The sequence below is a fragment of the Eleutherodactylus coqui genome, chromosome 6 (assembly GCF_035609145.1).
Source record: "Eleutherodactylus coqui strain aEleCoq1 chromosome 6, aEleCoq1.hap1, whole genome shotgun sequence".
Taxonomy (NCBI): domain Eukaryota; kingdom Metazoa; phylum Chordata; class Amphibia; order Anura; family Eleutherodactylidae; genus Eleutherodactylus; species Eleutherodactylus coqui.
This window is the reverse complement of record NC_089842.1, coordinates 146,841,029-146,856,609: the sequence shown is the minus strand read 5'-3', so window position 1 is coordinate 146,856,609 and position 15,581 is coordinate 146,841,029. Positions and strand designations below refer to the sequence as shown.

The following is a 15,581-nucleotide window of genomic DNA, read 5'->3' as shown; positions in this document are numbered from 1 at the left end:
CTGCCTGATCTCTGCGCCTCCCCTGCTACCTGGCCCTCGGAACTGTGCCTTCGGCCACTAGCGCTGTCGGATGGGAAGTTTACCATCAGTTTGTCCGCCAGGGTCCTGTGGTATAGCATCACTCTCGAACCCCTTTCCTCTTCGGGTATGAGAGTGGAAAGGTTCCCCTTACACCGTGGGTCGAGCAGTGTGTACACACAGTAATCCGTAGTGGCCAGAATGCGTGTAACGCGAGGGTCACGAGAAAGGCATCCTAACATGAAGTCAGCCATGTGTGCCAGGGTACCTGTACGCAACACATGGCTGTCCTCACTAGGAATATCACTTTCAGGATCCTCCTCCTCAGGCCATACACGCTGAAAGGATGACAGGCAAGCAGCATGGGTACCCTCAGCAGTGGGCCAAGCTGTCTCTTCCCCCTCCTCCTCATCCTCCTCATACTCCTCCTCCTCCTCCTCAACACGCTGAGATATAGACAGGAGGGTGCTCTGACTATCCAGTGACATACTGTCTTCCCCCGCCTCTGTTTCCGAGCGCAAAGTGTCTGCCTTTATGCTTTGCAGGGAACTTCTCAAGAGGCATAGCAGAGGAATGGTGACGCTAATGATTGCAGCATCGCCGCTCACCATCTGGGTAGACTCCTCAAAGTTTCCAAGGACCTGGCAGATGTCTGCCAACCAGGCCCACTCTTCTGTAAAGAATTGAGGAGGCTGACTCCCACTGCGCCGCCCATGTTGGAGTTGGTATTTCACTATAGCTCTACGCTGCTCATAGAGCCTGGCCAACATGTGGAGCGTAGAGTTCCACCGTGTGGGCACGTCGCACAGCAGTCGGTGCACTGGCAGATGAAACCGATGTTGCAGGGTGCGCAGGGTGGCAGCGTCCGTGTTGGACTTGCGGAAATGTGCGCAGAGCCGGCGCACCTTTCCGAGCAGGTATGACAAGTGTGGGTAGCTTTTCAGAAAGGGCTGAACCACCAAATTAAAGACGTGGGCCAGGCATGGCACGTGCGTGAGGCTGCCGAGCTGCAGAGCCGCCACTAGGTTACAGCCGTTGTCACACACGACCATGCCCGGTTGGAGGCTCAGCGGCGCAAGCCAGCGGTCGGTCTGCTCTGTCAGACCATGCAGCAGTTCGTGGGCCGTGTGCCTCTTCTATCCTAAACTGAGTAGTTTCAGCACAGCCTGCTGACGCTTGCCCACCGCTGCGCTGCCACGATGCGCGACACCGACTGCTGGCGACGTGCTGCTGCTGACACATCTTGATTACGAGACAGAGGTTGCGTAGGAGGAGAAGGAGGAGGGTGGTTGAGTGGAGAAGCATACACCACCGCAGATACCACCACCGAGCTGGGGCCCGCAATTCTGGGGGTGGGTAGGACGTGAGCGGTCCCAGGCTCTGACTCTGTCCCAGCCTCCACTAAATTCACCCAATGTGCCGTCAGGGAGATATAGTGGCCCTGCCCGCCTGTGATTGTCCACGTGTCCGTTGTTAAGTGGACCTTGCCAGTAACCGCATTGGTGAGGGCGCGTACAATGTTGCGGGAGACGTGGTCGTGCAGGGCTGGGACGGCACATCGGGAAAAGTAGTGGCGACTGGGAACTGAGTAGCGCGGGGCCGCCGCCACCATCATACCTTTGAAAGCCTCCGTTTCCACAACCCTATACGGCAGCATCTCCAGGCTGATAAATTTGGCTATGTGCACGTTTAACGCTTGAGCGTGCGGGTGCGTGGCAGCGTACTTGCGCTTGCGCTCCAACACTTGCGCTAGCGACGGCTGGACGGTGCACTGAGAGACATTGGTGGATGGGGCCGAGCACAGCGGAGGTGAGGGTGTGGGTGCAGGCCAGGAGACGGTAGTGCCTGTGTCCTGAGAGGGGGGTTGGATCTCAGTGGCAGGTTGGGGCACAGGGGGAGAGGCAGCGGTGCAAACCGGAGGCGGTGAACGGCCTTCGTCCCACCTTGTGGGGTGCTTGGCCATCATATGTCTGCGCATGCTGGTGGTGGTGGCTCCCCGGCTGATCTTGGCGCGACAAAGGTTGCACACCACTGTTCGTCGGTCGTCTGCACTCTCAGTGAAAAACTGCCAGACCTTTGAGCACCTCGGCCTCTGCAGGGTGGCATGGCACGAGGGGGCGCTTTGGGAAACAGTTGGTGGATTATTCGGTCTGGCCCTGCCTCTACCCCTGGCCATCGCACTGCCTCTTCCAACCTGCCCTGCTGCTGCACTTGCCTGCCCCTCTAAAGACCTGTCCTCAGTAGGCATAGCAAACCAGGTGGGGTCAGTCACCTCATCGTCCTGCTGCTCTTCCTCCGAATCCTCTGTGCGCTCCTCCCTCGGACTTACTGCAATTACTACTACCTGAGTGATAGACAACTGTGTCTCATCGTCATCGTCCTCCTCACCCACTGAAAGCTCTTGGGACAGTTGCCGGAAGTCCCCAGCCTCATCCCCCGGACCCCGGGAACTTTCCAAAGGTTGGGCATCGGTCACGACAAACTCCTCCAGTGGGAGAGGATTCAGAACCATTGCTGCCCATTCTGGGCAGGGGCCCGAGAACAGTTCCTGGGAGTCTGCCTGCTCCTCAGAATGTGTCATTGTAATGGAGTGAGGAAGCTGGGAGGAAGGAGGAGCAGCAGCCAGAGGATTCAGAGTTGCAGCAGTGGACGGCGTAGAATTCTGGGTGGTTGATAGATTGCTGGATGCACTTTCTGCCATCCACGACAGGACCTGCTCACACTGCTCATTTTCTAATAAAGGTCTACCGCGTGGACCCATTAATTGTGAGATGAATGTGGGGACGCCAGAAACGTGCCTCTCTCCTAATCCCGCAGCAGTCAGCTGCGAATCAGGAGCTCGGCCTGTGCCCACACCCTGACTTGGGCCTCTGCGTTCTCGCCCGCGTCCACGTCCTCTAGGCCTACCCCTCAGCATGCTGTATTACCAGTAGTGCAGAAACAGAACGCTGTAATTAAATGTGCCGCTTATTGGCCTGTGGTTGGAGGCTGACTTCCCTTACGGAACGCACAGCAGAGCCAGGAAACTATTTTGCGCACGCCTGTAGTGAGACATAGGTGCGTATGACTGAGCTAGTGGAATTCACAGCGCAGAAGCAGTCAAGTGGCCAAAGGCCAGTAGTAGGCCTTAAGTATTTTGCTTCTATTTTTTTAAAATGCTGAGCTGATACAGCAGACAGATACTGTAGGCAGCGTATAATATTATGTATACTCTTTCCCTCTGGCGGGATGACAGCGATCATGTAACAGAGACAGCAGATCCAGGAAACAATTTTGCGCAAGCCTGTTGTAACGCTTAGCTGCGTATTAATTAGGACTACTACCCCCAGCAGACACGCAGTAAACTGAAGACAGTCACAGGCAACCCAAATATAGTATTTTTCCCCAATTTTTTGGAAAAAGCCCACTGCCTATATAGCCTGAATATCTCTTTCCCTGCCTCACCAGTACTGGCCCTATACTCTGTACAATGACTGCAGACGCAATGCTCTGCACGCCCGATATACAAAAAAAAAATTGTGCAACACTGCTAAAAGCAGCCTCAATAGTACTGCACACGGTCAGATGTGGCCCTAAGAAGGACCGTTGGGGTTCTTGAAGCCTAAAATCACTCCTAACGCTCTCCCTATAGCAGCTCCGGCACCAGCAGCACTTTCCCTGATCTCTGTCAGAATGCATCTGTGGCGAGCCGCGGGAGGGGCCGATTTATATACTCGGGTGACACCTGATCTCGCCAGCCACTCACTGCAGGGGGGTGGTATAGGGCTTGAACGTCGCAGGGGGAAGTTGTAATGCCTTCCCTGTCTTTCTATTGGCCAGAAAAGCGCGCTAACGTCTCAGAGATGAAAGTGAAAGTAACTCGAACATCGCGTGGTACTCGTCTCGAGTAACGAGCATCTCGAACACGCTAATACTGGAACGAATATCAAGCTCGGATGAGTACGTTCGCTCATCTCTAATGGTGAGACCTATACAGGAATGTGATCTCAACAAGTGCCACAATGTTAGACATCATAGTCATAAAAATGAGAAGGGGTCAGTAGGACCTTCAGTCTTGGGTGGTAAGAAGGGTGCCAGTGTCAAGTAGCACCTGAAAGGGGCCTCATTTTTTAATCTTTGCTATGCATGCCTCATTAAGAAGCAATTATGTTGTAGTTACACTGATCGACCATGACCTTAAAACTACCTGCCTAATACTGCGTAAGTCCCCCTCATGCTGATGAAACATGTAAAAGACGTCAGGGAGGCGCTTCTATGGGCTACCTTGGGGTTTAGGTTAAAAGAAATAGGTATATATAATGTAAAGGATAAAAAAAAAAATGGGTTAGGACTCATCTGGTGTTTGGTGAGGACCCCTGTGAATAAGGGTCTCACCAACACCTCCTTGTCCAGGTTTGCTTATCAGATCTCTTAAGAGATCTTCACACGGATGCCGACTGGTCCCTCTGGTGGTTGGAATCTGCTGCAGGGCTTCTGTGTCCAATTCAAGACTGGACCAATGGTGAAGTGTAAAAATCAAAGGAAAAATAAAAAATGCTCCTGCGCTGTCTCATACAATCATGCTGATGAAACAGGGAATAGTGTTGTCATAAAGTGGTGTTCTTGGTCTGCAATAATCTTCAACTAGATTGTACATGTCAAAGAAACTTCCACATGAATCCAGAACCCAATGTTTCTCAATTGGAAATTGCTCATAGCATCACACAGTCTCCATCATCTTATTCTTTCTTGCCATAGTGTATGGTGGAGCCATCTCTTCCCCGGGTAAGCAATATACACATGACTGTCCACATCATGTAAAAGAAAATGTGATTTATCTGAGCAGACTGTAAATGAGAAACGTAGTAAGATACGTGGATCCTAAATACTGAACTTTCACCCTTGTCTATACCCTCTTAAAGGAGTTGTCCATTCAGATCAGGTTTATTATGGAATATGGATATCATAGAGAAGGATTCCTCTACATTAGATAGACGGAGGAGTTACTTGCATTGGGGACATGGCACACCCATTTATTACATGGTCAAGTATTGGCTTCAGTTGGCAACATGTAAAGGTATGTTTTCCTTGTTATGTTTTCAGCTTGCGAATCAATGCAGGGTTCTTCTTCAGGCTGAAATAATTTCAGCCTGAAGAAGAACCCTGCGTTGGTTCGGAAGATCGCATTAACATTATGTATTTTTGTAAGCCATTAAAAGGTATCATATCTACAAGACTACATGGTTTCTCTTGCTGGGAATAATCCCATTTTACTCTACTAGCTAACATGGTACCAAACCTTTGTTTTCATTAAGCTCATTACAGTGATTCCAGCTGATTCCTGGGGGTTCTAACAGCCAGACCTCTTCAGATAATCATCTCACCACAAAAAAGGGAGCAGTTGGACAACTCATCTAACTAGTACAACTTTTTATGGGAGTTTATTAGTAGAATTTTTCAAGGTTTCTTCACCCCTAAATGCCATATGATCCCCAATAAGGTGTTCAATGGGCACACAAACCATAGCCACTGCTTTAGTGTTTTTTTCCTTTCCTTCAGTTAAAACATGACATCTAAATGTAGTTGTTCTCCCTTCTCATAGAACCACCTAAAGGCACAGGTCAAAAGCATTTCATGTTAATTACTGTGTTACCAAGATCAGTTGGTTTCAGTGGGCACCATGTAATTTCTCCAATATTGCAAATGCCTTTGTCCTACTGCTTCCTATTGTAGGGCACCAATGTAATTTGGTGGACTTCTACATTGGAGAAATTAGCTGGTTTCCTACAGCAGGAATCAGCAAGACAGCCTCATTACTTGGCCGTAGCCTGGTGGTCTCTCATTGCTATTGGCAGCTCACAGAGAGTGAAGGAGATCTACCATGTATGTGTGTATTGTTACTATGTGTGCTATGTCATGATGCAGACACATTTCAGAAGATAATTTACGATGGAAAACTGATTTAAGCCACCAAACCACGAAAATATAATCTGCCTGACAAAATGGTATTTGGCTTAACAAAATGTAATTTTGTGTCTGTAAATGTTCATGTGTGTCATGCATCACAGAAGGGGAAATAAAAAATTAAAAACAATCACAGAAAAATGGCTGTTATTTACTGAGTAAGGAGTGCATATAGATGCATCCTCCTCTCACCATGCAGGTAGCTGACTACCAAATGGAGGAGCCAATAATACCTGTGCAGGACACCAATAAGACAGCCACTCACACTGCCTCTTGATAATGAGCGGGGTGGATGCTTGGCGTATACCCCCACACATAGTGGATACAGGGTGCCAGACCATTCTGATATATGTAGTTCACCATGCAGACCAGCAACCTATTAATGACGACATGATAATTCGGCGGGTTGCCCTGCATTTCCATCAGTGAACCACATTGGTACTGCCACCCTGGGCTCCCCCTGGAGTCTTAATGCCACACTGCATGTGAATGATAGATAATAAATGCAAGGCATTGGTTGGATGTTGGCTAAGATACATGAGCCCACTAACCACTTCACGGTTCCTCGCGTTGTAGTGGGTCCCTACACTAATATAAATGCATCACAGAAGGGGAAATCAAGAATTAAAAACAATCACAGAAAATGGCCGTTACTTACTGACTGAGGAGTGCATATAGATGCATCCTCTCACCATGCAGTTGCCATGCAATTATCATGGCATCATTAATAGGTTGCTGGTCTGCATGGTGAACTACATATATCAGAATGGTCTGCCACCCTGTATATGCACTCCTCAGTCAGTAAGTAACGGCCATTTTTCTGTGATTGTTTTACATTTTTTTTCCCCTTCTGTGATGCATTTATATTAGTGTAGGGACCCACTACAATGCAAGGAACCGTGAAGTGGTTAGTGGGCTCATGTATCTTGGCCAACATCCAACCAATGCCTTGCATTTATTATCTATCATTCACATGCAGTGTGGCATTAAGACTCCAGGGGGAGCCCAGGGTGGCAGTACCAATGTGGTTCACTGATGGAAATGCAGGGCAACCCGCCAAATTATCATGGCGTCATTAATAGGTTGCTGGTCTGCATGGTGAACTACATATATCAGAATGGTCTGGCACCCTGTATCCACTATGTGTGGGAGTTTACGCCAAGCAGCCACCCCCCTCATTATCAGGAGGCAGTGTGAGTGGGTGTTTTATCGGTGTCCTGCACAGGTGTTATTGGCTCCTCCATTTGGTAGTCAGCTACCTGCATGGTGAGAGGAGGATGCGTCTATATGCACTCCTCAGTCAGTAAGTAAGGGCCATTTTTCTGTGATTGGTTCATGTGCGTTATAAAATATCATTTCATGAAACACAGTATCAATGGGTAAACCCGCATAAGGAATTCCAACACAAAAACAATTTTATCTGCATCCGAATTCCGTACGTGGATTTTGCCCATTAACAGGGCAAAATCTGCGCTAAAAATTGTGGCACAAAGCTGCCGATTTTGACCAGGTTTTTTTAGGTGGAATTCGCAGCAGAAAATAACCCTTGGCAAAGTCTATTGTCTGCAAATACCCTTAGGGTGCTTTCACACGAGCGGAATTATTCCAGAAGAACCTTGCGGGATTGGCATTTTTTGCTGAATATTCAGTACCAAAATTCTTACTGCTAACGTGCGGATTTCAATGTGGAATGAAAATGGCAGCAATTCTACATCAAAATCTGCATCTAACTGTGAGGATTTTTGGTGCCGAATCCCGGAACAGCATATTCCGCAAAGTTGTTCTGGAATTCTTCAGCCCGTATGCAAGCTCCTAAGATTTCTAGTTGATGAACTAGTTCTAATTTCTTCTAAGATGACTAGATGTCATGCTCTAGTTATGAAGTTTTTTTGCAGGCATTTTCCCATAGGCTTCTCTAACTGAAAAAAAAAATGCCGGAAAAACATATTTCCGAAACAAAAATCACCAACAATTATACAATCTCTTATCTATACAAAAATCTGTATAAAAAAAACCTTAGAATGCCAAGAAATGCCACATAAAAAAGCATCTGTGAAGGAAGCCTGATTCACATGGGTGTTTGATTCTGTGAGACAGTAGACCTACCGTTGGGCATAGACGCTTATCCGTAATGCAGGCACTAAAATGCGCCCATTATTTGCTCTTGTGAAATTGACCTTAGGGTCATGAAAAGGTTGTATTTTAACCCATTATACCCTGAACTGTAATCCACTACTAAATCCATGTGACTGACATCCACATACTTTGCCATGTAATATTGGACCATTGGCATACTGTGTGTTGGGGTGGGGCGCTACGGTCTATAGAGAACAGCATGCGGTTGGTATTGTGGCCTCTGTATTCTCACCTGCACGCTGGCATAAACAAGTCCATCTTAATATCATATTTCTGAACTGACTATTGTGTTTCATTAGCATGCAAACATTACTTATGTATATTCCTGCAAATAATTGTCATCATTGTTTGTGACTCTCCTTCATTCATATGTGAACTTTATTATTAAACTCCGATCTGGAGCTACATTAAAGGGGTTCTGACATAAAAAAAAAAAAATTGTACTCACCTTGCCTGGCCCGATCGCCAGGCATGTCCCCTCCAGCCGGCATCTTCTTCTGTGCCTTTAAAGCAGAGCAGGAGCGGTCAAAAAGACCGCTTCCTGCTCTGGTCTGTCCGTCAGGCACTTCCGAGGTGAACGGACGGACCGCACAGTGCTTGCTGTGGGCGGCCCGTCCGTCCGGCTGAACTCCGGAGTGCTGCGCATGCGCAGTGGAGACGCAGCCCGTTCTGACTCCTGTCAGAGGGCACCTCTCCACTGCGCATGCGCGCGATCCCGGAGCGGCGCGGCTCGTGCAGACAGAAGAGGAGGAACAGCGCCTGCCGGGAGATGACCCCCCCCCCGATGTCAACAACAACAGAAGAACAGGTAAGTGTTATCTTTTTATGCTTTAGCAGCCATTAAACCGTGGGTTCCCTGGGTCCATTAGGCACACCAGGGAACAATGGCTGCTAAAGCATAAAAACATTATTTGTGTCAGAACCCCTTTAATGCTTATATTAGCCAACTGCATAAATAACACTTCCATAATATAAAGTTGGGCTCCACACTAGGGTATTTGGGTCTGTGTGCTGTCCATGTTAATTCACAGACAGAAAATGGACCTATTATAGCCTAAGGGGTTATGCACACTGATGCTTTTTCACACATGCAAAGTGTGGGATGTCCATATATCAGACAGCACACATACAGGTGTCTATGTCGTGTATAATTCGAGTTGCACCCCAGCCTCTTGGGTGCAACTCGGACACATAGCAAGTGTTCAACCCAGTCTTATATTGCTTCAGGGCTTTAACACATGGGCGTGTTTTTATCCCTTTATGCAGCCACGAAAATCATGGCCACATTGTGGGATGAAACAAAACCATTGATTTTAATGGTTGGTTTCGTTTTCATTATCTGAATTCTCGCACGTTAATACTAAGTGCGAGAAAATATAGGACTTGCCCTATCTTTCTCACATGTAGTTTTTATACAGAAGAAAAAGATAGGACAGGACCTGTCTTTCCGCTTTTTTTTCAAACTGGCGGGTTCATGTACACTCCGTAGCGGCAAGCGTGTCAATGCATATGCCCATGTGTTTAAGTCCTCTGTCTATATCCATATAAGAGCTGCAACACTAAATGCTGCAAATTTGGAACAAACAAGCTCTCAATGCAAAGGCTGCCTTTACACCCAACCCCTGAGACACGAGGAGGCCTCTTTGCCACAAAGAAGATACCTGCATTGTAAATGGCACATGATAGGTGCAGCCACTATGATAGATTTATAATTGAAGGAATACCTCCTTAGGCTGTGTTCAAAGACTTTGCTCGGTTGTTTAAAATACTTTGGCAACTATACAAATCCATTCATCATTTACCACTGATCACATATCATATCAACAGAAGTTGAGAGTTGTAGTACCCCAAATTATAGGAAGAGATCATTAAAACAGGCACAGAGACAAAGCAGTCACCCAGGCTTCATAGGTTGTTTAGTGAAAGCATTTATTAAATGGTAAGCGAGATTTGCTGGAGCAGCTGCATGGACTGCGACCACGGTCCCACTTTATAATAAGCACACGAAACACAAGCTGCAGCAGTATTAACCTCTTCTTTGTCACTGAGGACTTTGCATTTTTGTTACTGCACTGAAAATTAGAGAGCAGGTTTAAAAATGGTTAAACTAGCCCAGTATGCAAACTGGCCTCTCAGCTTGGTTAGACTTTCTTTTACAAATCAAAGCTAGGCATTGAAATGGACAGGATCTGACATTCTTTTTTTGGATTTAGACTTTAAAGGGTTTCTATGAGATTAGAAAGAAAAGTTGTATTTTTTCCTTGAAACAGTGCCATTCATGTCTACAGGCCATGCCTGGAATTGCAGCTCTGTTAGTTTGAATATGACAGAGCTGCAATACCAGACACAGCCTATGGACAAGAGTGGTGCTGTTTAAGGAGGAAAAGCAGCCTATTTTAACCTCATACAACCCCTTTAAAACTTGTTAAAGGGGCTTTCTGGGACTTAAAAAAAACTTAAAATGACTTACAATCAATGAATACTCACTCATCTCTGTCACTCCCAGTCTAGCGCTACAGCACTTATAGGCTTCAGCGGCCATAGAAGAATCACCACTGAAGCCTGTGAGTGGCTATGCAGTCACATGTACAATGAACGGCACATGGCTGCCCACCGCTTCTTTCAGATTCTGTGCAGCGGGTACAGATGGGGAGCGGTCGGGATAGGTGAGAATTTCATTTTTATTGATAGTAAGCCCTTTTAACTGTTTTGCTAAGTCTCAGAAAACCCCTTTAATGTTCCTGTTATACAGGGTCGGCCACAGAAAAGTAGCCCAGCACCACACTCTTATGAAAGCTGTCTACAAGAAAATCTGTCCTTGCTGCCCATAGCAACCAATCACAGCATAGTTTTCATTTCTTATACTGCTGAGATAAAATGAAGTCTGTGCTGTGATTGGTTGCTATGGGCAGCAAAGGTTTTCTTTAAGACAGCATTCATAAGACTGTGGTGTTCGGTTACTTTTCTGTGCCCCCCTCCTGTACACAGGGGAATACCCATTTAATCTGATATTGAGTATACAGGATTAAATTCACAGTCTGCTACTTAGAGAAACAAATATGGTTTCTAATAAGGTCCTGAAATGGTTATTTGTGGTGGCGACTTGCCTGGGTGAAGAAGGATATATGTACAGCCATATATCCTATATATCTATAGCCTATAGACAATCTTATGTCTATAGGCCAATTTACTTAAAACGATTATCGCTCAAAATTTGTTCAAACGACCGAAAATGAGTGATAATCGTTACATGTAAACGCAGGCATCCTGCAGTTTTCACTTGAATGATGACTTTAAGGTGAATTTAAAATCCATAATTATGCTAGTGAGAGATAAAGTATCTTTCAATAGACTGCACACTGTTATCTCCACGGGAGTCGGCAGATAACATTGTAATCTGCCGGAAGCCGTTAAGAGAACAATGTAGCTGTGTGCATAGCTGAGCATGTGATTAATCACATGCTGGGCTCTCCAAACAGTTCTTGGAGGCCCTTTTACATGCAAATGAATATGATAAAGTGTTAATGGCCATTGATTGCCATTAACACTTTATGCAAATAGATTACAAAAACTTTCAATCTTTCAGTCATTTGAAAGATTATCTTTGCTTGTAAATGGGCCTTAAGGTGACCAACAGACCATTAAGGGATGCAAGGATCTGATATGATGGTCTGGAATCTGTAGATTCTATTGTTTTCTAGATAATCCGTATCTGATGCCACTTATCACAACCTCATGATAATTCAGATTGACCATACAATCATGTTATTTCTATGGTGCAAACCTGATAAGTGACATTGAATGGCATTTATGGTGACTCATTTTAGATGGTTGTTTCTCTAATGTCAATAGCATGTCTGTACCTGTATAGCTACTGATGGCAATAAATTGCTCTTTTCATTCAATGAAGGTACAGACGCTGCCATAAGCCATACACCAGACCAGATTGGTTACTTTAGTAGCAGCCTGCCTGTAAGTGGCAATAGGAGGAACCCTTAAAGTACAGAGAAACAGTGAAAAGGAGATCACATTCAATGGAAGGCATATAACAGTTTGCTAAACCTCTGTGTTTTGCATATATATTATTCACTACAAAGACTTTGCTTTTAAAGAGATAACATGACAATGTGCTTTACAGTGCCACTCTGATACAGAGCTGCTATAAGTCCTTAATGTTTCTTTAAAGGGGTTTTCCAGCTAAAGGAATATCAGCAAGAACTATCATAAAAGTCAGCTTGGTGGTGTTGGTGGGAGGTGGGCAGACTCCACTGATCTCAAGAACTAGCGGGTTCCACCAGCAGATGAGAAGTTTCCATTCATTTCAGTGGGGAGTGACTGAGCATGTCCCATCATCTGACCAAATGGGATACTGGATCCCCTTCTCAAAATTCAATGGGGTCCAGCCGGAGCTGTAACTTAATGCTTTTGGACCTCAATGTAAAGGGCTCTGAACCCATACAAGTAATTTATAGTATTGGTCTTAACATATTGAGCCTTTGTAGGCTTCAGGGCCCCATGGTCTCAGCATTCTCACTCTCTGATTGCCATGTCTTTAGCTGGAGTATCCCTTTAAATGAACATAAATATATAACACAAATACAACATTTGTATAGAGACGCAGAATGCAAAACTGTATACAGTAAATCGATCATATTTACATAATGTATGGTCTTTATCAGATCAGTGTAAGAAAAAAAGCCTCTAACAACTAAGACAGCAGTCTGCAAACTGGGTCCCTCATTGGGTTGTGAGCTACAACTCTTAATTAGCTCTTACATCTAGCTCTCCGGCTATTGTGAAACTTCAACATCCAACATGGCCCATGATTACGGGTTGTAGAGCACTGGCCAAAAATGCTATTTTATGTCATCATCACAACATAATGAGTAGGTGCAGAAACATTACGAGAGGGAAGTTGAAGCCATTTTATTTAAGTGGACTTCCTTTTTTATCTGACATCCTTTTCACTGCTTTGTTCCATAAAGGGTTACAGTAAACATTTTAACTCATTAGTAATTTGTAAGCCGCAGTTTGTAGTGTCCCAAAGTGAGCTGGTCCTCCAGTAGAACTTCAGTCCAGTCCATACCAATGTCCCAGTGATTTTGCCATAAATAAAGCAACGAAGACATAGCAAACAGCGGCAGAAGCTCAATGCTCTAAGCGCATTTGTTTTTTTAGGAATCTTGTTCATGCCGGCAGCCATAGGTTTAGTAAAGCCTGTGAGCTAACGCTGCTAGCTAACAACGGGCATTTTACATACAAGATTTTTTTCATGTAGAAAAATATTGATGACACATTTCCATTAGAGTGAATACTTAAACTTGAGATGATCCCTATTCATTTTCAAAATATATGAAACACTTTAGTCTTAGTTACCTTCATCATCATCATCATCATCATCATCATCATCGTCATCATCAGCTTTCTGTTTTTTATGCTTGTCATCATCATCGTCATCATCGTCGTCGTCATCATCATCGTCGTCGTCATCATCGTCGTCGTCATCGTCGTCGTCATCATCGTCGTCATCATCGTCGTCATCATCATCATCGTCGTCGTCATCATCATCCTCTTCATGCTTTTTTACTATTTGATCATCATCGTCGTCATCATCATCGTCGTCGTCATCATCATCGTCGTCGTCATCATCGTCGTCGTCGTCATCGTCGTCATCATCATCTTTATCATCGTCGTCATCATCATCATCGTCATCATCGTCGTCGTCATCATCGTCGTCGTCATCATCATCGTCATCATCATCGTCGTCATCATCATCGTCGTCATCATCATCATCTTTATCGTCGTCATCATCATCGTCGTCGTCATCATCATCGTCGTCATCATCATCGTCGTCGTCATCATCATCGTCGTCATCATCATCTTTATTATCTCCATCATCATCATCATCGTCATCATCATCATCATCCTTATCTACATGAGCGTGGTCATTATCATCGTCATCATCATCATCTTTCGCTGCACCTTGGGCCTGCCCTTGAACTCCAGGCAGTAAATTCACATGGAAAGAACAAATTGCTGTGATTAACAGACACAGCAGCCACACTTTCTGTGAGGCCATCTCAGCGTAAAAGAAAAATCAACTTCTGAAGTCTTCTTCCAGCAGAGTCACAGTATCCTCCCAGTCAGTGCACAGATGTGATAACCAGGCTAACAATGTTTTTAGTAGATTAAAGCAGTTCAATCCTAAGAAACAGTTCTCATTCCTCGATAATCCAACAAAAGGAAGATCTTGGGTGGAAGACAAGAAGACGTAAGCAGACAACGGCAAAACTGAAGAAGAAGAAGCCTTAGGAAAAAGAGCCCAGTGCTCAGGACAAGTGTGATTGATAGTAACAAATGCACATAAGGAACCTTCTATGTTCCAACCAATAGGTGTGGCTCCACAGTGCCGCTAATATAGAAAGAGATGATGGCACATATCCCTTCATGACCATATTTGTGATCCACTCTGTACAAAAGGTCACTGAAGGCAGCACTGAGACATGTTACTAGTGACTCTGACAAGCCTCAGTTGTGTGGCTATTCTTAGGACTTATCAGACTTTACTAGTGCCATTTATTGGGACAAGTACCTTGTTCCTGTTGCCTCTGTGTCCAAGTCCTGGTGTCATTAGGACATTACACACCCACCCGTAGGAGGTGGGGACAACGTTACAGATTTTAGAATATAGTACAGGAGATTTAAGTTACGCCTCTCTTTCTCTCTCCAAATATATACTATACAGTATATACCCCAAAGCACAATATTTTACAGAAAAATGCCACATGACTGCATATGAATGAATATCCAGTATATATATAATATTGAGGGGTGAATTTTTATTATGAGGGGCATTTTTACACCACTTTTCTGACATCTATTTTTATTTAAAAATTGAAAAATCAGTTTTGATTGTATTTAACCCCAATATCAAACTCCCCCATGTCAGACACAGCTGATCACAGCTGATTTTTATAGACACAGCTGAGATACAGAGAGCTTTTTGATGGGAACGTCACACTATAGAAATGGTTTAACCTAGTCTTGACACGGAGAGGACTCTGTGGATTACATATTTTTGGAGTCAAGAACAGAACATCACAGGTGACCATAGTGTTCCCATCACTGTCACATTCACATTCATAAGGGTCTGGAAGATGAGATATGGGGAAAAAGGAGGATATGGGACAAAATGCACCTGAGTTTTCCTTCAAGAATAGTCGTAGGGGCGCAGCTAAAGGCTCATGGGCCCGGGTGCAAAACTTTACCTTGGGGCCCCCCAACTTCTCTTATCTATCTATCTATCTATCTATCTATCTATCTATCTATCTATCTATCTATCTATCTATCTAGCCTCTATTAATCTTATCCACACACACACATATATATATATATATATATATATATATATATATAGCCTCTATTACGCCACATCGTACTTTGCACTTGGATATTGTATACTAGGCTATTGCATAGGAAGCACC

The 15,581-nt window shown here is 44.9% G+C and overlaps 1 protein-coding gene across 1 annotated transcript in view; it reads right to left on the bottom strand.

Annotated features, from left to right (window-relative positions):
• LOC136632760 (sarcoplasmic reticulum histidine-rich calcium-binding protein-like) overlaps positions 1-14,489 on the bottom strand; it is a 31,710-nt gene extending 17,221 nt beyond the window's left edge. Inside the window, exon 1 of the mRNA XM_066607902.1 lies at positions 13,474-14,489. Within this exon, the coding sequence (XP_066463999.1) occupies positions 13,474-14,176 (703 nt within the window). The 5' untranslated portion in view covers positions 14,177-14,489. The remainder of the gene's footprint in view (positions 1-13,473) is intronic.
• Between the last annotated feature and the right edge of the window lie 1,092 nt (positions 14,490-15,581).